At 38.8% G+C, this 22,654-nt stretch overlaps 8 protein-coding genes across 8 annotated transcripts; 2 read left to right on the plus strand and 6 right to left on the minus strand.

Annotated features, from left to right (window-relative positions):
• Positions 1–2: 2 nt before the first annotated feature.
• DOP1 (Dop1p) lies at positions 3–5,099 on the minus strand (the record flags this gene model as incomplete). The annotated part of the gene is made up of 1 exon (XM_018363574.1): positions 3–5,099. The coding sequence occupies one exon, from the start codon at positions 5,097–5,099 to the stop codon at positions 3–5; it is 5,097 nt and encodes a 1,698-aa protein (XP_018223703.1).
• A 422-nt stretch (positions 5,100–5,521) lies between these two features.
• PEX7 (Pex7p) lies at positions 5,522–6,649 on the minus strand (the record flags this gene model as incomplete). The annotated part of the gene is made up of 1 exon (XM_018363575.1): positions 5,522–6,649. One exon carries the CDS (start codon positions 6,647–6,649, stop codon positions 5,522–5,524), a length of 1,128 nt encoding a protein of 375 aa, XP_018223704.1.
• Positions 6,650–7,103: 454 nt separating this feature from the next.
• Positions 7,104–8,966, minus strand: SAN1 (ubiquitin-protein ligase SAN1; the record flags this gene model as incomplete). The annotated part of the gene is made up of 1 exon (XM_018363576.1): positions 7,104–8,966. One exon carries the CDS (start codon positions 8,964–8,966, stop codon positions 7,104–7,106), a length of 1,863 nt encoding a protein of 620 aa, XP_018223705.1.
• Positions 8,967–9,400: 434 nt separating this feature from the next.
• Positions 9,401–11,206, minus strand: MKC7 (aspartyl protease; the record flags this gene model as incomplete). The annotated part of the gene is made up of 1 exon (XM_018363577.1): positions 9,401–11,206. One exon carries the CDS (start codon positions 11,204–11,206, stop codon positions 9,401–9,403), a length of 1,806 nt encoding a protein of 601 aa, XP_018223706.1.
• Positions 11,207–11,842: 636 nt separating this feature from the next.
• TAF12 (Taf12p) lies at positions 11,843–13,486 on the plus strand (the record flags this gene model as incomplete). Its single annotated transcript, XM_018363578.1, has 1 exon — positions 11,843–13,486. The coding sequence occupies one exon, from the start codon at positions 11,843–11,845 to the stop codon at positions 13,484–13,486; it is 1,644 nt and encodes a 547-aa protein (XP_018223707.1).
• Positions 13,487–13,728: 242 nt separating this feature from the next.
• SWI5 (DNA-binding transcription factor SWI5) lies at positions 13,729–15,810 on the minus strand (the record flags this gene model as incomplete). The annotated part of the gene is made up of 1 exon (XM_018363579.1): positions 13,729–15,810. One exon carries the CDS (start codon positions 15,808–15,810, stop codon positions 13,729–13,731), a length of 2,082 nt encoding a protein of 693 aa, XP_018223708.1.
• A 910-nt stretch (positions 15,811–16,720) lies between these two features.
• EKI1 (bifunctional choline kinase/ethanolamine kinase EKI1) lies at positions 16,721–18,331 on the plus strand (the record flags this gene model as incomplete). Its single annotated transcript, XM_018363580.1, has 1 exon — positions 16,721–18,331. One exon carries the CDS (start codon positions 16,721–16,723, stop codon positions 18,329–18,331), a length of 1,611 nt encoding a protein of 536 aa, XP_018223709.1.
• Positions 18,332–18,754: 423 nt separating this feature from the next.
• KGD2 (dihydrolipoyl transsuccinylase) lies at positions 18,755–20,110 on the minus strand (the record flags this gene model as incomplete). The annotated part of the gene is made up of 1 exon (XM_018363581.1): positions 18,755–20,110. One exon carries the CDS (start codon positions 20,108–20,110, stop codon positions 18,755–18,757), a length of 1,356 nt encoding a protein of 451 aa, XP_018223710.1.
• Positions 20,111–22,654: the final 2,544 nt, after the last annotated feature.

The following is a 22,654-nucleotide window of genomic DNA, read 5'->3' on the forward strand; positions in this document are numbered from 1 at the left end:
ACTCATGACAAGATGTCTTTCTTAAGATCCTCACTGCAACCATGTAAATCTACAGTGCCTAATCCGTATACTTTCTCATAGTGTACATAGCTTAAATTCTGGAAAAACTTTCTCAATTGTGAGTGCCTTTCGATTTTGTGGATGCCCCGTAGTAACGGAAGGCCGTCTTTTAAAGTCGTTGGTAATTCCAGATCATCAATTTTACTTATTTCATAGTCCTTAAATTCAGCAATTTCATCTACTAGTGCAACGAATGAATTAGTTTTGTATACACAATTTATTGTATCAATGACAAATATCCATTCGTTCGTAGAAGTGAAACCTTCCATGTTTAGTAAGAGCAGTAAGTCTAAGGTTTTACAAATCTGTAATATTGTTTGGGAATCGACTTCGGACTGAATCTGTAACGATTCATAAAACTCTTGTAGATTAGTTTGTAAACAGTAGCTAATCATAGACCAGTAATCGTTGAAATGCGACTCTGAAAATCTTAAGAGCAAAACTCTTAGTAGAATCCAGCAACTCCCTTTAAGCTTGATATCCTTGGACACCAAGTATTGGCAAACGCAACTTATCAAGGAGGAGAACTGTAACAAATATGCATCATTTGGTGATATCATTAGCAAGTACGATATCTTTGAGAGGTTTTGGCACTTGTATTCAACCTCCGATTCGTTGCTTAAATTGAACGTGATTAACGTTGGTGCTACCCCTGAACGTTTAGATCCAATCTCCAACAGCAAGTCATTCAAAATTTTTGATTTATTTTCTGGGTAAACAGACCATTCGTATATAATTTTCTCCCAAACTCGGTTGCTGCCAATAACTGAGAGCTTCTTGTCATTTTGAAATAATTCCGCTATTAAAAGTCTCCAACTCTTTACCTTTGAACTCAAATTGGCTATAACCACAGCCAGTTCTAGAGCATAATTTGGGATGGCTTTTTCACTTTTCGGTTTGATGTATGGAGTTAGACATTGGTTTACGATAGTAGATAATGTTGTATTGAACTTATCACCTCCAACTTGATCATTAACAATATATTGAACGCGCCACACCACAAACTCCAAATCCTTAAATGATGCAGATTGGCCTCGATTTTGATTAGGAAAGTTGATAAACGCATTGGGTAAATATTTGAAAAATACGTCTGATATTTCTCTTCTAACCCGTTTCTGTTCCCCAAATTGTGTTTTACTTACCTTTTCAGAAATAAGGGCTACCAGTTTTAGTACAGGCAATGATACATCCGAGTAGAGGTTATAATTAGTTGCCACTTCTCTAAAGAATAACAGGAAATCTCCATAAAATTCTTCAATGGCAGAGTTTTCAACATAGTCCACATATTTAAACAAAAATGCAATGATCGATTCCCCACTTAACTTTTTCAACATGGAAGGTTCTCCTTTGGTTAATTTAGTCGTACTTGCTCTAACGCTTCCATCACGATTGGAAAACTTCACAGATGCTGTTCTGTTATACCTGATAATCACACCATACAACAAATGTGGTATGGTCATAGCGGGTTTATTTCCGTCAAGCACATGTACCAGAGTAACTGTAACATCGTCTGGCCTAATATTAATCAAATTTTCTAGCAGCTCTAAAGGTTCTAGCAAGAACAAAGTCTCTAACAATTTCTTTGATCTAAATTTGAACTTGTACGAGTTATGGTTTGTCATATCTAGGCTGGATTCATTGTTGGATATGCCCGAAATACTGTGAGCCCAATACCAAATATCTAAGCAGCACGAAATCACTTGTCTAAAAGATTGTAGAATCACATCCCTTTCGCCTTGAATTCTACTCTCCTCATTGGAGGAATCGGATGAGAAAACATTTGAGACCACGGACTGAATAAAATCGCCTTTCAAATTAGAGCCGGAAAAGTACCCCTCTCTTTGATCAGTCACAAGATATCCATGAGAGATTTCCAATAATTCTTCCAGGCCACCGAGTAGTAGACCTACTGGCTGGTAATAGCCGCCTTCTTTCTTTTCGAGCAAAAACAACCTTTGAACACATTGTACGAGAGAAGCAGACAGCGGCAAAATCATTCGAAATATAGAATGTTCAAAGTAGATAATACTTTCTGACAGAAGTTTCACATAAGCGGTTACAATAAGGGGACTCTTCATATTTGAGACACTGGTAACAAGGTAATCGATATATTTCAGATGAGCTGCATTGTCATCGAAAATGTCTAATTTAATACCGTTATCATGTGATAATCTGAGAACCTTTGACACAATATCTAATAAGGAAACCGCTATTAGCTCCGGCTCAATGCCTTCTTCTGCAATATATTTAGATGACATTTGAAGTAAAAATATAACGATATCCTTGAAATTATCTTCAGTTCCATCCAGTAGTATATCCAAGAGAATTAAAGCACTCCTGATGCTTTTTGCATGCGTGTTATTCTTTATATTCAAAAATCTCATCAACATGACCAACAATAAGCTCTTATATGTAGACACATCTTCATTCTTCCATATATCTAAAGACTTTATTGAGGTGAGTTCAGTAGAAAAAAGTTTCCTAACGCGGCCATTGTTTGTTTTTAAAACATAAGCAAGCATTTGAAACTCATATGTGAGCATCTCGAGGTCATCCCTGTCATCTAAAATTTCTTTCTCTAAATGAGAGACTTTCAAAATATTATCTGTCAAAATGTAAAATAGTCTTGTTGCAGAACCTGAATTTATAATAGACAGAATCCACTTTGAAACTGTTAAGTAGTAGGGATTTTGATCATCAAATAGCTCACCCAAAATCAATTCGAGCGGGTGCCTAATTAAATCTGTGTTTGAGTCTAGTTGCGTCCATAGCAAATCTAACACGCCCAGTCTCTCGCTTATATCGCTCTCTTCTACAAAAGTATAAACTAATGCACTTTCAATGAATTTTGGGGGAATAAATCTGTTCAGGGTCTTTAAATTCTTGACCCCTAAAATTTGATGGTGTGGATCTTTTAAAGATTTCCACACGGCCGTCATGATCACTTTTAGCAATTTCATAGACTCAATAAATTGCATGCGTGAATATAAGTAATTACCGAAAATTTCAACAATTCCGACAATTTCTTTTGATTTCGCATCATTGTTGGATTCACATAGCTTGGGAATCGCCTTAAATGTCCTCTGGATTAGCTCTTCATCTGACCAGCTTGGGTGAGATAATCCTTTAGATACGTTAGATTCGGGTATTTTTTCAAAAATACTTATAAATAACTTAGAGCTTTCATTGATGCTTTCCATATCGCTTAAACTTGAAAGGAGCTTTTCATGAATAAGCTTTACGATCAAAAAAGTCAAATCTTCTGTTGTAAAGGGCGGCAAACATTCGTTTGTATTTTCCTTCTCGGATGTGGAGGGATTAGAAACACTAGTATAGAATCCATGTATTTTGTTTAGAAGTTCTTCAGAGCTTAAGGCATCATTATATTTTAACTTTGAATGGCTTAGGGGAAGAAGAGCTCTTTCGGGAATATAGCTTAACAATTTGTTGTACAAAGAAAATTTCTGAAGCTTACAGATATCCAAAAGGTCGTTATCAGAGGATGGGAGAGCAAGTAGAGCCAATAATATTAAGGGAAGATGACGTACAATAATTTCTTCATCGCTTCCGATATTAAAGTTCGTTAAAACAAAGTCTAAAATTTTCAAGTTTTTGTAATCTTCAATTTTTTGGAACAGCTTCCCCCATATAACGTTTGTTTCAACGTTGTCAAAAAAAGTACGTGCGGTTTTCATAATTTGTTCATTCTGCTTGAACTTTTCCGAAGAAGAGAGAAGGGGAATAAATAGTTCAGGAATCACAAGTGAACCAATTTCCCACCTATCCATGACTGCCATGCTTATTCTAAACGCAATAAGAATGGACTCTTCTTCTGAAAGAAGATCGTTTAAACCTTCTAAAAGCGTGCCTAATCCATACCTCCTAAAATAAACATTGCTTTCTTCGATTGCAGAGTTAGCAGAAGCAGCATCAGGAATAGATGTTCCGCCATTATTATTTAGTAAACCCCCAGAAGTAGGGCCTAATAACCAATTCCATATTCTTCTGTTCAAAGACATATCTTTGCTCAAAGTAGTTCTACAACAACTCATTATTAGTAGTTTCTTGTCTTCGGGAGTAATTAGAACATTTAAAACAGGAGAATCTAGCCTCAGTCTCTGTAGTAAAAGATCTAAAACGCTTCTTTTAATAAGGATGTCGTTTTCATCTTCTAGACAACCGACAAGGCAGCGGACAAGTAGACCTGGTTCGGGGGTCACTAAGTCTCTAGCTGCAGGAAGCAAGATCTTAAAAGCTCCCTCTTTCTTTTTTTTCCTATCCAAATGTGAATCTATAGTACCGGTTTCACTTGTATCTTCTTCTGTCTCGTTCTTCGTTTGGTTTACCAAGTGAGGTACCGCATTTAACGATGGGAATTTTCTAGTCAGCCACGTAAGTCCACCCAATCTTCTGCCTTTATTCGCAGTCATAACTAAGAACAATGTCTGCCAAAACAAGGAATCGTCAGCCAAATTTTCCTGCAGGGTCTCAATAAGCTTTAAGGTTAAAGGTAAAAAATCGCTACTCTCATCATCAATTCCGGGCAATAAACTAGAAATCAGAGGTCTGATTAGTAATCTTAACGTTGTTTGAGGTAACTGAAGAATATAACTGTCATAAAGCTCGATCAAATGTGATCTGACAGACATAGAGGCGTATGTCATTAAGGGTAAAATACCTGGAATCCAAATATTACATTCCGCAGCTAGGGTTTCAAGCCCAATGTGTTCAAATATGTATGTGTAAACCTCTAATGTCTTTTGATGAACACCAGCTGGTAACGCCGGTGATAATGACGATGTTAACCTTCGGCTTACTTGATATGGCGATGGGACATAGTACTTTACGTTCTGGAATTTCGGTGACCAGCTTTGCAACGCCTTTAGTAAAGTTCCTAAACTAGCAATATAGTCTGCCCATTCTGTCACAGAGTCAAATCTTTCTAATGCACGCTCAACATTAGCACGAAACTTCTTTTGTTTGGAGTCTATCTGTTTATTATTCGAGTCGATCGTAAGTGGCTTCAAGGGTAAGGACATTTTATTTTTTTAAAAACGATTCAAACCTCTCACTAAAAGTCTATGTAAAAAGACTTACTGGCTTTGCAACTTACCGCTATAAGCAGAATTGAGGGAATAAACTTATTTATTAAGTAGTGCTATTGTTCCTTTTCCAATGAAGATTCAGCTTAGCCTTGCAAAAAACCCGACTAAACTTTTATCACGTGCCGTGAATGGATGCGCAATCAATTGACAGTGCAATAGGTAGGAAAGCCAACATCGAATATGACCGTAATCTCTCTACATACTTATATGTGGTTAAAGATGGGGTTGAATACTATTATGCGCTAAAATATAAATAACAATTACGTTAACTACCTGGTAGGTGCTTGATATGATCAATAAAAAAAGTGTACGTTTAGATGATGCAGAAAGTTTATGACTAAAAAACCCGTAAGTTATTAGCCCAAACCGTTCCACACAAACAAATTGCCATCCCACGCAGTTGAAGCTACATATCCTGGCTTGCCCCATAAGCTCCAATCAATCCCAAAAACAAATTCAGAATGCTGCGTGAAATTAAAGAGGCAGCCTTTTCCGGTATCTGTAGAGTTAGTCTTGTAAGTTTCTTTTATGCCATTGTTACTTAGGTCTTTCCATACTCGACAGGTCATATCATAAGAAGCGGACATTAAAATATTGGAATGGTGGGGTGACCAAGTAACTTTTCTAATTGCTAGCCCATGTGCGTTGGGAATTTCGTTAATGCATGCTGCATTGTGAGACGGAGTATGCGTAGGTCTGCTCGTGGTGGCGGATCCACTTGTTTTTAACATTCTAATATCCCATATTCTAACAGCGTTGTCTACACCGCCCGTGGCAATTACATAAGGTCTGTATTTATTGAAATCGCACGTCAGTGCTTCTAGCCCTGAATGTACTAAAAAGTTGGTCTGGCTTTTGCTAGGCGGTAGTCTGATGTCAAATAAGCTTGCGTATGAATTTCCTGAACAGGATATAACCAAATTTTGATCATGAGGGGAAAACTGTGCCTGGTATACACAATTCTTATTCTTAGATATGCCAGTGAAATTTTTCTTATTTGACAAAATTGCATTCAATGGGTCTACCATTTTCGTAATTTCTAAAGGCCGTGGGGTAAGGCTCATCAAACTTTGATTCCTTAGAGGGGACCATATTTTTATAGATCCATCCCACGAGCTGCTCAAAAAAGTTTGTCTGTTGACCAAGTTCCAATTGCAACTAAACACTTCCCTTTCATGCTCTTTAAATATAGCAATGGGGTACTCTTTCAAAGATGTATCAAATAGACGCAATGTGCCATCTCCTTGTGCTACCAGTACTTGGTTTTCGTGACTTTCGTTCCACGCAATATCGAATAAACAATCTTGTGTTAAAAATGAGTTCCTTTCTTCAATTTTACCATCACGGTTAATTTCTAGTATGTACAGTTTCCCATTTCCGACCAGGCCAAAGTTTGAACCAGCAGCAACCGCAAGCTTGTTATCGAAGAAAGGTGAGTATTGGACACCATATCCACTGAAGCCCTGCATGTGATACCTAAGCATGCTGACTAAATAATTGCAAAAAAGGGTTAGCAGATATGTTTGTTAGTAAAATGGATCCTTTTCCACTTTTCCGATTTTGAATGCCAAATCGAAGAGGAAATGCTTCTGAAGAGGTTGCTTTTCTTGAAAGAGTTACCAGTATGAGCTCACGTAAGTAGTGGTATACTGGTCTCTGAAAATATTGTGATTCTCAATCTACATTGCAAAAATCTTTAGGATGGGGTCTATGCCGGTGACTCAATTTCTCGGCCTATATATTTCTGAGCAGAAATGTGAACATCTCTCTGGTGAACATAGATGACTTTAAAAGTAAAGAAAAGATAAATATATAAATATATATAAAAATGCATATAACAAAATAGTAAAATAGATATAAAATGATGCCTAAAAATTAAATCAATAGTAATGGGACACATATTCATATTAGTATACTTCAACTAGTTGGTATTGTCTATTAAGTTGAACGTTGCTCATTGTTATCATTAGGGGCGTTGTTTTGGGTAGTTGTATTTGAACTATTTGATTCTTGGTCTTGAGATGGATTTCCGTTTGTAGAAGCACTACTATCGTTCAGTTCAACGGTAGTAACATCACCATTCTGATTCCTATAACTTGCAACACCAGAGGAAAACAGGTTACTTCTATCGTCGCTGGAAGTAGCGGCATGTTCTTCTTGGCCACTTCTGTTGTTAGTGCTACTATGATTGTCGCTTGAGCTATTTCTGAAATGCCCAGTTAAGCGTGAGATGTTTTCCAAGAAAGAACTTCCGTGAGGCGCATCAGAAGATGTTGTGCCGTTGGTTCCCTGATTTTGGCTCGTTTGAGTGGTGGAAGCGGCTGTATCTGAAGAGTCTGATGATCCTCCTTGGGCTACATTAAATATGTGATCCAAAACGGCTCTTAGTCTATTATGCTGAGAACTGGTGGCATCAGCGCCTGTATCGTTTGCGTCCGCGGAACTGGTCGTTGTAGAGTCTGTTGGGTGGTCACTGGGGTTTGGGCTGTGGAATTGAAATAGGGTGAGAGGAATCGGAACCCAACGTGGATTTTGGTTGTTATTAAGAGCGGTAGCATTAGAAGGTAAATTTGGAGCTGCCGAGTTTGTCCCGTTGGATATGTTTCTATCACTATTATTAGATGGCACATGAACTGGATTATGTAGAGTTTGGCCGTTTTGTGGCATTAAGAAAAAACCTGTCCTTGATAAAATCTGTTCACCAGAATTTGCGTTTCCAATAGTGGGTGCAGTTGTATTGGACGGATTTACTGTTGGGTTTGTGGTTTCGGTATTGGTTCCATCATTGTTACTCTCTGCAGCAGGGTCGTATAGAACACGTCTAATTCTTTCGAAGGCGGCCTCATTAGCCGCCACTTCATCTGTGTCCTGTTGGACCGGAACCCCTGCAGACTCGCTGATCTTATGTCTACAAAGAGGACAAGAGTTTTCTAACCTCGACCACTTGTAAAGACACTCTCTTCCAAAAACATGCCCACAAGATAACCTAATTGGCGAATGTTTATAGCTTGGGTTTGTTTCCTCATCATTGGCTGTGTGAGGCTGGTTAGGTTCAAGCGGAGTTGAAGAGGAGTTGATTGTTGCTGCATTTGAGTTTGAACCGTTATCCGAAATAGCTGTACTTTCGTCAGCAGTACCGGTTCTACCTACAAAAGAACCACCTTGGTTATCTTTCTGTTTTTTAATGTTTCCAGATTCCTCCTCATTATCTTTAGATTCCCTTTTTCTTTTGGTTTTGGAGATTTTGTCTTCTTCCTCATATTCTTCATAACATATACTACACGCAGGCCCTTCCGTTTCCGGCAGATCAGCTACCTTCAAAACAGGCAACTTATCAAATTCTTCTTTTGTTATACCTTTTGGTCTATTTAAAAGTCTATTGAATCTTTCCATTGCAAGTTGAGCGGCAACAGATATAAAGCTGTTCAAACGGTCTTGTGGAGTAGATGCAGGAACGTCTCGAAAAGAGAGAACAAGAGCACCGTCGGGTTGGTGACCACCGTTCCCAATGCCAAAGCTGGGCCCCGCACCATTAGAAATTGTGTTTGAAGAAGTTGTGGTACTGCTTCCACTATTTTCATTGTTAGACGTATTGCTCAATTGTGCTAATCTTTCTGGAGTAAAATATGAATACTGAATGGAGACGGTTATATTTCTCGTTTGTTCGGTTCCATTATTTAGTGGAGTGGAGGCCGCATTTGTGTTCGGCGGCAAACCGTTACCATTTGAATCACCACCATTTCCGATGTTATTTGGTGATAAATTCGTGCTTCTATCTTGTCCTTGGTTGCTTTCGCTCATAATGAAACAAAAGCTGAGGTTGCAAGACTATAAAAGAAAGTCAAAAGGAAGAAAAAAAGAAGTAACTATGGTGAAAACCTCAAATAAATGTCTGTCTATGGTAAATTAAGTGAAGAAATATATTAAAAGTGTTATTTCCTTTACTTTCTGCTCTGCCTGGTTTTTTATCTGATCTGATAGAGGTAACATGATTAGACTTTAAAATTCTTTGGTCCTTTCCTAGTTTTTGTCAAGCTACGGAAACATTGTATGTATTACCCGGACGGAGGTGAGACAATGACAATAATAATAAAGATCAGAATCAATGAATTCAATATCAAAATAATATGCATGGGAAAATCTTTTTTTTTAGTTAATATACAATTCTATATTTCCATATTGTTTCTTTCTTCTAGTGCTGAGTAGGTAACTTGTGCACAGGCAAAGGAAGTTTATCAAATGTAAGAAAGAACAGCTGTAATGAACTTGGCAAAGAAGGGAGTATTTAGGCTGTATCCAAAGTTCTCTTTTTTTGTAGAAGAGTTTGAAGTGGATGACGAGGCCACTGTTGAGGAGGCAGCCGAACCGACTCCAGACTTTGAATAAGCGGTACTTGTCTGGTCTTTTTGACCTTTGGAGCTGGAAGTACTTGCTGTAGAATAGGTGCCTGAACCAGAGCTATGGATACTCGAGCCAGATGTTATTGTAAAGATATTCCCACCTGAAACGATGCTTTCGTCCATGGACCAGGTATTTGAGTAACTGGGTGCTTTGACGGCACTTGGAACAGAGTCTTCTATGATATCGATATTCTCATCTCTACCACTCAAGTCAACTTGGGCCATGGAAATTTCCATATTATCCAGATCATATACTACATAAGCATGACTCAAAAAGTTGTCACCGAGAATAACGGTAGAATCGGACTGAGGAGCAAAGCCCAAAATGCAAATATCCGAACTACTGTCAGCGCTTAGTTGATAACTACTCAAATTACCACTAATGTAGAATCCGCCAAAATCAAACACGACGTTAATGTCATTATCAGTGTCGGTGATACAATCCATCAAGTAGTAACCAATTTCGGAGGAATAAGAAGCACCGACTTTGTCAGCAAACATTTCGACGAGCTCAAATGGCATATAAGAGATTGTGGTGCCCGAATCTAGTAGAGCCGGCACCTTTGTAGTTGTTAAAGTCGTTGATTCAGCATTTGTATCTTCTTTTGCTAGCCCGATACCTTGCAAAGTGACCTGGAATTGAATTGGATCCTTGTAACCTTGATGTTGCAATGTATTGATAATCGGAATTGTGTATAGATCGCCTGAATACTTCCCATGATCCACAGCACCGAACAAAATGCTACCATGCTTGGCATTGGTTTCGTTCAAAAATAAAGAATAAGCTGTTGACTTAATGGCGCCTGAATTCTTTAAAACCATTGGGAAGTTATTGTACGTGTAGCTTTCTTGTGCAGAGCTGAGAGTAGCACCAGAATAAGTCGATTCTAATCCTGGTAAACCAATACCCAAGACACCGACGGTGGAATTTGTTTCATTTGCCACAGCAAACGATAAACCAGTGACGTTCAAATTGTTCAAGTTCAATTGATCACGGCCCCACGTGCCAGAGGCAAAGGTCAAATCACCATAGGTGATCGAAAAATCGGTCTTATTGGATTGAAAAGTAGAAGAGTTGGAGCTATCAAATGTACCGTACTCGGTGCAATCAATCGTCTGTAAAGCAGAAGATGTACTGTCTTGAGTGGCAGTAGCATCCGTGTCAGGTACGGTGGTGTCATAGCTAATTTCCGTGACCACGCTTTGGACCACGCTTTGAACCATGCTTTGAATTTCACTTTCTAAGCTATCTTTTTGTTCCACCGAATAATCGGATGTGTCCCCGCTGTCGGTGGAACAGTATGGGTTATTCGAGCCTGTAACCCATAAATCAGAAGAACCAGTGTCCACAAGTACAGTGATCTTTTGCGAGGGAGTACCGATATGCAAGTCCACCGAATAAAAGTTTTCCTTGTTGTTCAATCCTACCACCTCGTAATCGTCTCCTCTCTTCATCAAATGCGCTTCGGTTTTTTTATCATTGGAAGCGTCTTCAAAAGAATCACCATACTTCTTTTGAAAACTGATTTTAACGTAATTATCACCAGCTGTTAGGGATGAGGAAGCTAGAGAGTCGGCACTTACCATTGAGCTATAGAAAAGAAACGCGTTGGTGGCGAATGTAACAGCAGAGAATTTCATCGCGACCTATTTTTTTGGTTTATTCCGGTGTGTTTGATCGAGTAGAGAACGGTACTAGAGCCTCCGTTTTCTTGTTTCTTGTCTTATTCAGCCGCAATTCCTGCACAAGAATAAGCTACAATTATCGAAACTCTTTCAGAGGTATTTTATTAAAAAGGAAGAAGAAATGAGCTCGAAAATAGTACTGATTACGTTGGCAACTTCAAAAGGAAATCTGCCAAATAAGCTTTCCCGATGCTTCGCTAAAATTTCAAAGTGAAAAAAACCGCGTACAGTGTCCCACGTGGGAAATGATGAGAGCATAAATCTTTAAAAACGACCCCGTATAGCAATCCAATAAGCCTGAAAGGCATGTAGTAGCTTGGACTTATATGTGGTGGACACTGGCAGCTAATGATTCCACGTATTTGACTCGGCGGTTTTGCTGTAAAGCTCATCCAAGACTGACCGGGACCACATTCAATGTTACCCGGTTAGTATATGGCTAGTGGATGTTGTCGAAAAAAGTGAGAACAGATGACGAATAGAGGGCAAAAGTGAGAAGTGTTAAATCAGGAAAAGTGCAACAGAGTAGATTGACTGGTGAGCGCTTAAGCTAAAATCTAGAGTTTCGCAAGCGTGCATAGAACCTGCACCATGTCTTCTAATCCAGAAAATACCGGTAATAATGCTAATAATAATGCGAATGCTAGTAACACTGGTGTAGCCGCAGCACCTCAGCAGAATATGATGCTGCAACAGAAACAGTTGCTGGAAATGACGGTGAAATTTAAGGCGTTGGTCAGTGAAGCAAGAAATGTAGGTGAGACTACTCCTAGGGGCAAAGAGTTGATGTTTCAAGCCGCAAAGATCAAATCCGTGTACGATGCTTTCAACAGAAGAAGACAGCAGGCGGCACAAGCTTACAAGAATGCTTCTGTGGGGAATGCAAACCCCAATGCAGGTAATTCGGCTTCTATGCCTACTGAAAAACCTCCGAATTTATCCCAGCAACAGCAGCAACAGCAAGCAAGGAGTAACAGTAATAAATTCAGTAATATGATAAAACAGGTGCTTACCTCAGAAGAAAACCAACAGTATGAAAAGCTATGGCAGAATTTCCAGGCTCGTGCAACGAGTATGAAGGAGAAAGATACGTTTTTGAAACAGAATATCGACAGATTAGTACAAGAAGTAAATAAACAGACAGATGAAGCGACAAAGAAACAGCTAGAAGACAAGAAAAACGAACTGCTTAATAACAGGAAAGTACTTGGAATTGAATATAATAATTTACTTAAGGGATTTCAAAATAGCAAAAAGACATTCTATGTAGAATGTGCAAGACATAATCCAGCCTTACAGAAATTCTTACAGGAAAGTACTCAGCAACAAAGAGTACAACAACAGCATCTTCAGGGTCAAAACCAAGTGAAGAGCACTGTTGTCAATTCTTCTGATATGCCCTCTGCAGCTACACCCGACGCATCGAAACCGCAGCAACAGCAGCCGCAACTACAACAACAAAAGCAGCAGCAGCAACATCAACAGCAGCAACCGCAACAACAACCGCAACAATTGCAGCAGCAGCAACAACAACAAAATGTCATTCCTTCTGCCACTACTCCTAGACCAAACGTAAAGGCTCCACAAGGCGATCAATCAAAAACGAAATCGCAAGTTACTAACGTAAATGCAACAGCGTCCATGATGAGTAATGTAAGTTCAAGTAAGTCAGCAATATTCAAGCAAACAGAACCTGCCATACCTATATCTGAAAACATATCCACCAAGGCGCCAGCTCCGGTACCTTATAGATCCAACAGGCCTACGATAACGGGGGGCTCTGCTATGAATGCCACTGCTTTGAATACACCTGTAACGACAAAATTACCACCCTATGAGATGGATACTCAGAGAGTTATGTCAAAGCGGAAATTGAGGGAACTAGTGAAAACTGTTGGAATTGATGAAGGTGATGGTGAAACTGTCATTGATGGCGATGTAGAAGAATTACTCCTGGACCTGGCGGATGATTTTGTTACAAATGTTACTGCTTTTGCTTGTAGATTGGCCAAACATAGGAAATCAGACAATTTAGAAGCAAGAGACATTCAACTGCATTTGGAAAGAAACTGGAACATCAGAATCCCTGGCTACTCAGCAGACGAAATAAGAAGTACGAGAAAATGGAATCCTTCTCAAAGCTATAATCAAAAATTACAGAACATCAATTCTGATAAGGTAGCGACTGCAAAAAACAATAACGGTAGCATTCCAAACCTCAATCCCAAAAAATAGTTCCATTACCGATTTGTTTTATTGCCATGCAGAGTTCTTATGAAACTTTTATTATTTAGTATTACATACATCTACAAAGCGTGAAAATCTTTAAACAGATCAATTAGTATTTTGTATCTCAATGTTCACATCCCACTATTCACCTAGTTTACATAATTGAAAAAAAAAATCTTTTTTTCTGAGTTTTTCTTTTTTTTTTATTATTTTAATATTCAAAGTGTCCATAACGTCCATGTTTTCTTTTACCTTTGATTGACTCTCATTGGCGAAACAATAATTCCCGTTCCATTCTCATCGTAGCTACGCTCTTTTCTCAGTTGATCTTCAAGTTTGAACATCAATTGCCCGTTGTGATCCCGGTTAAGGCTCTCTTTGATTGGACTATTAGAAACACTCGATGATCCGTCCTTTCTTGGTCTTCCCCTTTTCCTTGGGGACCTTTTGATCACCACATTTTCATATTTCTTGCCGCCGCTACAAATCATCCTGCTTCTGTGTACAACCAAGGCATCTTCCCTGTTGAATTTCTTACCGCAAGGGCATGCGTATGCCTTTTCTTGATGTGATTTTTTATGTCTTATCAAATCATGATTTCTCACAAATGCCTTATCGCATCCAGGATTATCACAGGAGTAAGGTCGATCCTCTAAATGTGTTTGAATGTGAGATCTTATATTATATCTTCTCTTGAATGTTTTTGCACATCCAGGATACAAACACTCAAATGACTTGTCTGGCATTTCCTTCACATACCTATCAATAGAACCTCGGGGAAGAGTAGTAAGTTTCCTTGTGATTTTTGAAGGGCTATTACCGATATACGTGTCATTTTCCTTTGCATGAGCACCAAATTGAGGGGATCTTCCTTCGTATCTACCCTGTGACTTCAAAATTGGAGAAGGTGTTTCAGATATAACAAATCTACTTTCCGGCTCATTTTCTTCGCTATTGCCCTCATTATCAATATTTTTAAAGACTAAATTGGGGTTCAACTCATTGAAAACACTTTCCCGACGTCCAATCATTTGCTGACTCGGAGGCTTTAGTTGCGGCGTCACAGAGGTAATACCCAAAGAATTTTCATTGATTGAACTAAAATGTAGCTGTTTTCCTCTCGGGGTATATTGGTCAATGTAGTTGGAGGGAATGGCTATTTTATTGCCTGATGGAGTATTATTAACGGACCCAGGGATTGTGGGCATAACGTCTATTGGAGGGGCCTTTACAGACATTCCTTTGGTTGGAGAAGAGCCTGACTTTCCAAGAATTTCTATACCTAGCCCCAAGGGTTGATCCGAATCTTCGTTATCGTGTTCTCCAGTAGAAATCTTAAAGTCTAGCCTCAAGTTATTTGGCGTGATGCTCGCAGAATTGGAAGTAGCTGAACTAACTCTACTCTTCGGAGTAAATGGTGCGATAAATTTGGGTTTTAAGTTCGAACTTCCATTTGGATTTGGACGAGTCCTCTTAGGTGAAATAAGTACTCCATTAAAATCTTCATTCAATTCTTGAAAACTTAATGGACCTGCTGTTCCGGTAGAGTTTTTTCTTCCTAGAGAAAACTTTGCCCTATTAGTTCTCCTAGAAGGTGATCCGGTGAACGAAGTGTTTGACATTGGTGGAGAAATCATTGGCGAAAGGCTATTCGCGTATACGTCCTCCACGTTCTCGGAAGCAGGTATAGTACTTCTTTTTGGGGACAAAAACTGTTGGCTATCAGCATTCTCTAAAGTAGCCTGTAATTGTTGTTGCTTATATTGTGTTTCTTTTAGTTTTACTTCTAATTTCCTGTTGGCTTCTTGCTGTGCCCTTAGCTCCTGACGTAGTTCTTCCTGTTGTTGAAGCAGTAGCTCACCAAGGTTTCTATCGAAGCCCTTTTCAGATTCACTTTTTTTCATGTTATCCAATGTGAATGCCATCCTCTTTGGATCCTTAGACATAACAACGTCCTGGTTGGGCCTGCTTTCAGTTATTAAACTAGCCGTGTTAGGGCTAGCTTCTTTAGCACTATTCCCCAAACCAAAATTTACGTTTTGCCAATCGTTTACAGTTAATTCGGGAAAGCTAGAAACTTTAACGGAGTTCTCATCAGAAAGCGGTCCTAGCGGAAGATTGAGGTCTTTTATCTCATTCATAATTATATCATTTGTTTCTCCATAGTTTAAATTCAAGATATTGCTCAGGTCGTCTGTTGCTAGTGTTTTATACTCACCTTCCATTGAGTAATTTGAGAGGTCATTGTTTCTAGAACAAGAGCTGTTTTGCAGATCGAAATTTAGACTCTGGACTTTCGAGACATCAAACCAAGAGTTTGAAGAGTCCATATTTCTAGCAGAGCTATAATCGGTTATTTGGGGTTTTTTTTATCTGGGCTCGTTGCTCTTTCGTTGTTTTGGGGAAATCTAGGTACGTTCTAAGGATTTAGTGATCCAGACCAGGAACGAGGTATATACTGGGGTATCTGTGTTTGCTATGTTTAACCTCTTTCTTCCAACAACAACGGTTTTTCTTGGGTTTCTGAGCTAAAGAGTTATTACAAATTGCAAGAGAGGCTCTCATCAATGCTTTAATTATTGTTTATACAGCGGTTTGCAGGGGGAAGGAAACAGCATTAGTCGCTGATGGTAAGCTCTGTTGTTGTTTACTTTTTTCCCGATCGGGTTAAAGCACCAAATTGAAAAATTAGCTTCTTCGGTTGCCCGGATTGCTTTATAAATCGGCCCATTTATGATATCATAATTCAATTGTCGGCAGAGGCTTCTCGATAAATTTCTAATGAGATTTGATAATGAAAGAGTTCACCCCGGCTTTCAAGACGTCATTATAACAGGGACTACCTTACTCAGACGTTTTGATTTTAGCTCTGCGCTCTTTCAAGATATAAAAAACACGGGCTCTTCGGAGCACTCTCGTAAAGACTTGAATCACAACGAAACATGTAGGTTATGGAGTATTTGCTTAATTTTGGAGCTTATGCCGTTGTGGCTTGTGTAGGTTGGCTAGCTTGCGGCATGTGAAAAAATGAGTGGTGGTGAAAATTTAAAAGAATTGTTATGGCTACCCGGAAGCGCTTTACGAAAGAAAGTGTATGACAGGGTCTAAACAATAGATGTGGTTGTTGAGATAACAGATGGGCACAAAAGTACTTCATAGATTGAAATATACGTACAGTCCTAGTTCAGTATATAAGCAATAGTAGGGACTTTACGGGACCACGTTGCACAAGAAAGGACGATGTATAGCAATTATTCACTTGCGAGCAACGACGCAATGACCCGAGCTTACCTGGTTGGCACAGCCTCACCCAAAAGATCCAAGAAAAAGCACCAGCAAGCAAGGTATAGCAAATCGCCAAAAAGGGCGACCCATCTCATCAATGCTGATAATATTTCAGTACTCGAGTATAAGAATGAATTGTCGACAATTTCCTCTAATGGAGATGATGACATGGCTTCAGGCTCGTGGAATTCACAAGCTCCTAACGATTTTATCAAATTAGCATACGTAAACGCAAAGCTAGACCCATCATTATCATCAGAATATTTTAAGCAAGACATTATAAACATCCTCCAGAGTTTAGAAATCCATGGGTGGTCCATTAACGAGCCTGGATCTTCGTTGAACAGAGATTTATTAACTTTGACGAAGATCAAAGGTGCTCTCACAAACGTCATTTATAAGATCCATTATCCAAACTTGCCCCCTTTATTGATGAGGATATTTGGTGACAACGTGGATTCTGTTATTGATAGAGAGTATGAGTTGAAGATTATTTCAAGATTGTCATTTTATAACTTAGGTCCTAAGTTAGAAGGATATTTCCAAAATGGTAGATTTGAAAAATATATTGAAGGCTCAAGAACATCAACACAAGCTGACTTTATAGACCGGGATACTTCAATGAAAATTGCTAGAAAGTTTAAAGAATTACATTGTACCATTCCTCTAACACCTACCGAGAGATCTGATGAACCATCGTGTTGGAAGACTTTTGATCAATGGATCAAGTTGATAGATACACATAAAGAATGGGTCAGTGATAAAGAGAGTATAATTGAAAATCTACGTTGTTCGAGTTGGGAATTTTTTTTAAAGAGTTTTAAAAGTTATAAACATTGGTTATATAATGATTCCACCTTTACATCGAAACTATTAAGAGGAGACGATAAAGATTGTATGATAAATACTGGCTTAAAGATGGTATTCTGTCATAACGACTTACAGCATGGAAACCTACTATTTACCAACAAGGACGGTGACAAGGTCTCGATGAATGATCTAACAATTATAGATTTTGAGTACGCAAGCGCTAACCCCGTTGTTTTTGATTTATCAAACCATTTGAATGAGTGGATGCAAGATTATAACGATATACATTCGTTCAAATCACATGTTGATAAGTACCCAAAGCAAGATGATATTTTAGTTTTCGCCCAGAATTATATAAACCACATGAATGATGAACATGTGGAAATTGATTCACAAGCTGTTAAGACCCTCTATAACCTCATCATAGAGTGGAGACCTTGTGCACAACTATTTTGGTGTCTTTGGGCTCTCTTGCAAAGCGGTAAGCTTTCCCCTCAACCACCAATAAAAGACAAGCATTTGATCCACGAAAAAAAAGTACCGTACCGTGAATCTTGTATTGTTACAGGTGATAATGACGAAGTTAAAGAAGACGGTAGTTACGATGATTGCCAAGATGACTCGTTTAACTATTTAGGGTTTTGTAAAGAAAAGATGTCTGTTTTTTGGGGCGACTTAATTACGATGGGGATTATCAGCAAAGACTGTGCAGATGTAGGAAAGACTGACTACTTAGATACAAAGTTTCTGCTTTAGCCTGTATAAAGACTTTTATATATAGCTTATTTACCATATTTAAGAATTGTACATCAAGCTATTGAAAAAAGAGTTTTTGAAACAAATAATAAATTATAAAAAAGAAATAGGGAGATTCTTCTTTAACTTTTAAAAAGGATAAAAATCAAAAGAATATTAATAGATTGTATTATTTAAATAGGTATAGGAATTGCAATTTAATACTATATGATATGGCGGAAAGTTTAAACAGAAAAAGGCTTTCTCCCTTTTGGCCACCTGCACATCTTATTATTAAGAAAAAATCAACAACATTTATTGATATAGTTCCCATTTATCATCTTAGCATATCTTTAAATATCATATTTAAATAGGAGGTACTCATAATGTAATAATAAACATACGTTATCATGAAGTTTGACTCGGTAGGGTGCTACCTTACAATTACCATAACAACATCTTTTTTGGATCTTCAATTAACTCTTTGACAGTCTTTAGGAAAGTAACAGCTTCTCTACCATCTAGTAATCTGTGATCATAAGTCAAAGCCAAGTACATCATTGGTCTTGAAACAACCTGTCCATTGACGGTGACAGGTCTTTCCTTGACACCGTGCAAACCCAAAACGGCAGTTTGTGGTGAATTGATAATAGGAGTACCGTATAAGGAACCAAAAACACCACCGTTGGAAATGGTGAAAGTACCACCGGTCATGTCTTCAAGAGTCAACTTACCGTCACGGGCTTTATGGCTCAAACGGACAATTTCGTTTTCGATGTCCAAGACACTTAACGATTCTGCATTACGAACAACTGGGGTAACCAAACCCTTTGGAGTAGCCACAGCAACAGATATATCTGTGTAATCACGATAAACTATTTGGTCACCTTCAATAGCACCATTAACGGCAGGGATATCCTTAGCAGCTAGAGTACAGGCTTTAGAAAATAGACCCATGAATCCGAATTTAGTACCGGTCTTCTTAATAATCTCGTCTTTATATAATTTTCTCATTTCCATTAAAGCCGACATGTCAACTTCGTTGAATGTGGTCAAAGAAGCAGCAGTGTTCTGAGATTCCTTTAATCTTTCAGCAATTCTCAATCTCATACGGTTCATTTTGACTCTAGTTTCTGTGCGTGGGAATGGTGTGAAAGAACTGGAGACAGCTGGAGTTTCGTTAGCCTTTGGAGTAACAGCATCCTTTGGTTCGGCCGCTTTCTTTGGAGCAGCTTCCTTCTTTGGAGCAGTCTCCTGCTTCTGAGCTTCCTTTGGAGTGGCCTCCTGAGATGATGCAGGTGTTTCCTTTGATTCCTCCTTTGGTGGAGCGGACCCTTCAGATGGAGCTGCACCAGCTTCAACCTGGGCCAATTCTTCACCAACGGTAACGGTGTCCTCTGGTTTGAAGTTCAGTTTAGTGACGGTACCCGATACTGGCGAGTTAACTTCAATATCAATTTTGTCAGTCTCAATAGTGGCCAGCAACTCATCTTCCTTAATGAAATCACCAACGCTTTTCGTATACTCCTTCAAAGAACCCTCTGTCAAGGATTCAGCCATGGGGGGCACCTCAATAGAGGTGGATTTAAAGCGGCTGGCAGATGTAAAGAATGGGCTTGTGGGGAACTTGGATCTTGCGCCAAAGGCATATGTTGAACCCAGGGACTGGACCTTGTTGGCTTGTTTAAATACGGTTGTAGAAGCATGTCTTTTGACTGAGGGTGCAGCCAAGACGTTTCTTGCTACTCTAGATCTTACTAGGTATTTGGCAGTCGCAGTACGAGTTGCTCTGGAAAGCATTGTTTAAATAGTGATTGGGGGTTTGGTCGGCGTTATGAGTGTGATGGAATCTATGATATCGACACTAATCCTTAAATAAATAGACACTTGTGATATTAGCGTAGTTTTTCGCAATCCAGATTTTTCTTCCTACGCCAGATATTTTTTTCTACTAGGGCACAGGAAAAGATTTTATATATATGCTATCTAAAAGATGACAAGATGAGGGAAAAAGGATTTGCGTATTACTGCACAGAGTTTAAACATATCCGAGCCTTATAACAACACGGAGCTAATTCAGAATAACCATTAGCTTGAGATAGCCTTGAATACTTGCATAATTTGTGGCCGCTTTATTGGCTCACTCCGGGCGGGCCCTTGACATTGATTGGTTGCGGAAAAGGGTTGTAGATGTCGTGTCAGACGAAGGGGTGGGTGGCTGGAACTTGTTTTGTTTATTGTTTTCAAGTAAAAGAATGAGGGAAGATCCATGAAGAGGAGGATTGGAGGAAGGTTTAACAAAAGTACAGAGTGCGGAAGAGAGCACTATAAACACAAAGGACAAGGGGCTTCACAGGAAAGTGCCTCAGCATGTCCCAGAAGAACAGAAGCAGGAAGAACAACAAGACGAGCGGCGCAATGGAGCCACATGCTGATGTTATTCGCGATCCATCGGCACAGGAAGACACAACAATCAACAGCGTAACGACGGCGGCTAACGCAGAGCATGACAAAACCGGTAATGAGAATGCAGAAGGAACTTCTAAGCGTTTTTCCATCTCAAATATTTTAAGTAAAAGAGATACAAAAGACGTGCTCCCGGATTTCGCGGGCAGCAGTTCTCATAACGGGGTTCTCACAACAAATTCATCAAAAGACATGAATTTCACATTAGAATTAAGCGAAAACTTGCTAGTGGAGTGCAGGAAGTTGCAGTCTTCCAATGAAGCCAAGAATGAGCAAATTGAGTCACTCAAGCAAACGAATGGCTCATTAAATGACAGAATTGAGCAGTTGAGTAGTCAAAACCATTCCTTTAAGAGGGAGATAGACTCAACCAAAGACCTCAACTGGGATTTGGAAGCTAAGTTAACTAGTTTGGATATGGAGTGTAAGCAACTAAGAGAATCGAACAAAAGGACAGAAAAATCTTGGAATAATGACAAGGAAACTTTGAAAAATTTGAAAACTGATTTAGAGATATTATCGTTAACCAAAAATGGCATAGAGAATGACCTTAATGCCAAAAAGAGTTTTTATGAAAGGGAGATTAGTGAACTAAAGGGAAGAATATTGAATTTGAATAACGAAAACGATAAATTGATTATTAATGTTTCAGAATTGACAAGCGAAATCAATTCTTTACAAGGCGATAAAGCTGAAAGAGTAGAAATTCAAGAGCAGATTAACAAAGCTAGGGCATCTATTTCTTTATTAAAAAGGAAGTTGGAAAAAAGATATCGTAAGAAGCAACACATTTCGGATACTAAACTGGCAGTGGATTCTGATACCGAATCCGCAACCAGCGAAGAAGACATTTTCGATATAGTGGCTGATATTGACCACTTAATTGAAGCCCACCCTTCTATCGACGATCTTTCTGAAGATCTTGTTAAGAAGTACACGGAGAACAACAACATGACTTTGTTGTCTAATGATTCATACAATGACCTCTTACAAAATACTGAGAAAGCATTGAAACCGAAAAACGATGAATCGATGACTAAAGAGGCTGCAAAAAACTTGAATATAATTGCGTTACCTAATGACGACGATCACAATAAAAAGGAGTTTTCAATCGAATCTCAAATCGAAAAATTGGAGGCTTCTGGCTATAAAGTTATCGGTCTCGAAGAGTTCATGGACTTGAAACAATCCATAACCAGCCCATCATATGATTATTTGAGGGAGAAGCTTCAAGCGTTCAGAAAGATACCCATTGACCAAAACACTTTTGATTTATTGGAACACCCTACGGTTGATTTCTTACTTCCCCTAACATCTAAAATCGACTGTTTAATAATACCAACTAAAGAATATAATGAGCTCGCTAAAGCCTCCAAGAATCCATCAACAGAACAGATGAAACAGTATTTGGAGGGCAACACCGATTTAGAATCTACTGTTTCTATATGGCTAGCGGAGAAGAATGACTACACACTACTCAATAATAATGAGTACTCCAGCATGATCGATAAATTAAAAAGCCCTTCCAAAGAATATTTATCGAACAAGGCAAAAGAGTTTAATCAAGTATTAATTGATATCAACGAATTGAAAGATTTGGAAAACCCATCACTGGATTTCCTTAAGGAGAAGATTTCTGCAACTAATTACTTATTACTCACAAAAGAGGACTATGAACACCCATCTTTGACATATTTGGTTGAGCACGCCAAGGAGACTGACCACCATCTGCTCTCTGCATCTGCCTACACTGATCTGGTCAAGTACAAGGAAAACCCTGACATTGAGTTCTTGAAGGAGAGGTCTACCGATCTCGGCCACACCATTGTCTCCAATGATGAATACTCCAAGTTGCAACATGAATACTCTGAAGCTAAG

The sequence above is a fragment of the Saccharomyces eubayanus genome, chromosome II, assembly GCF_001298625.1.
Source record: "Saccharomyces eubayanus strain FM1318 chromosome II, whole genome shotgun sequence".
Taxonomy (NCBI): Eukaryota; Fungi; Ascomycota; class Saccharomycetes; order Saccharomycetales; family Saccharomycetaceae; genus Saccharomyces; species Saccharomyces eubayanus.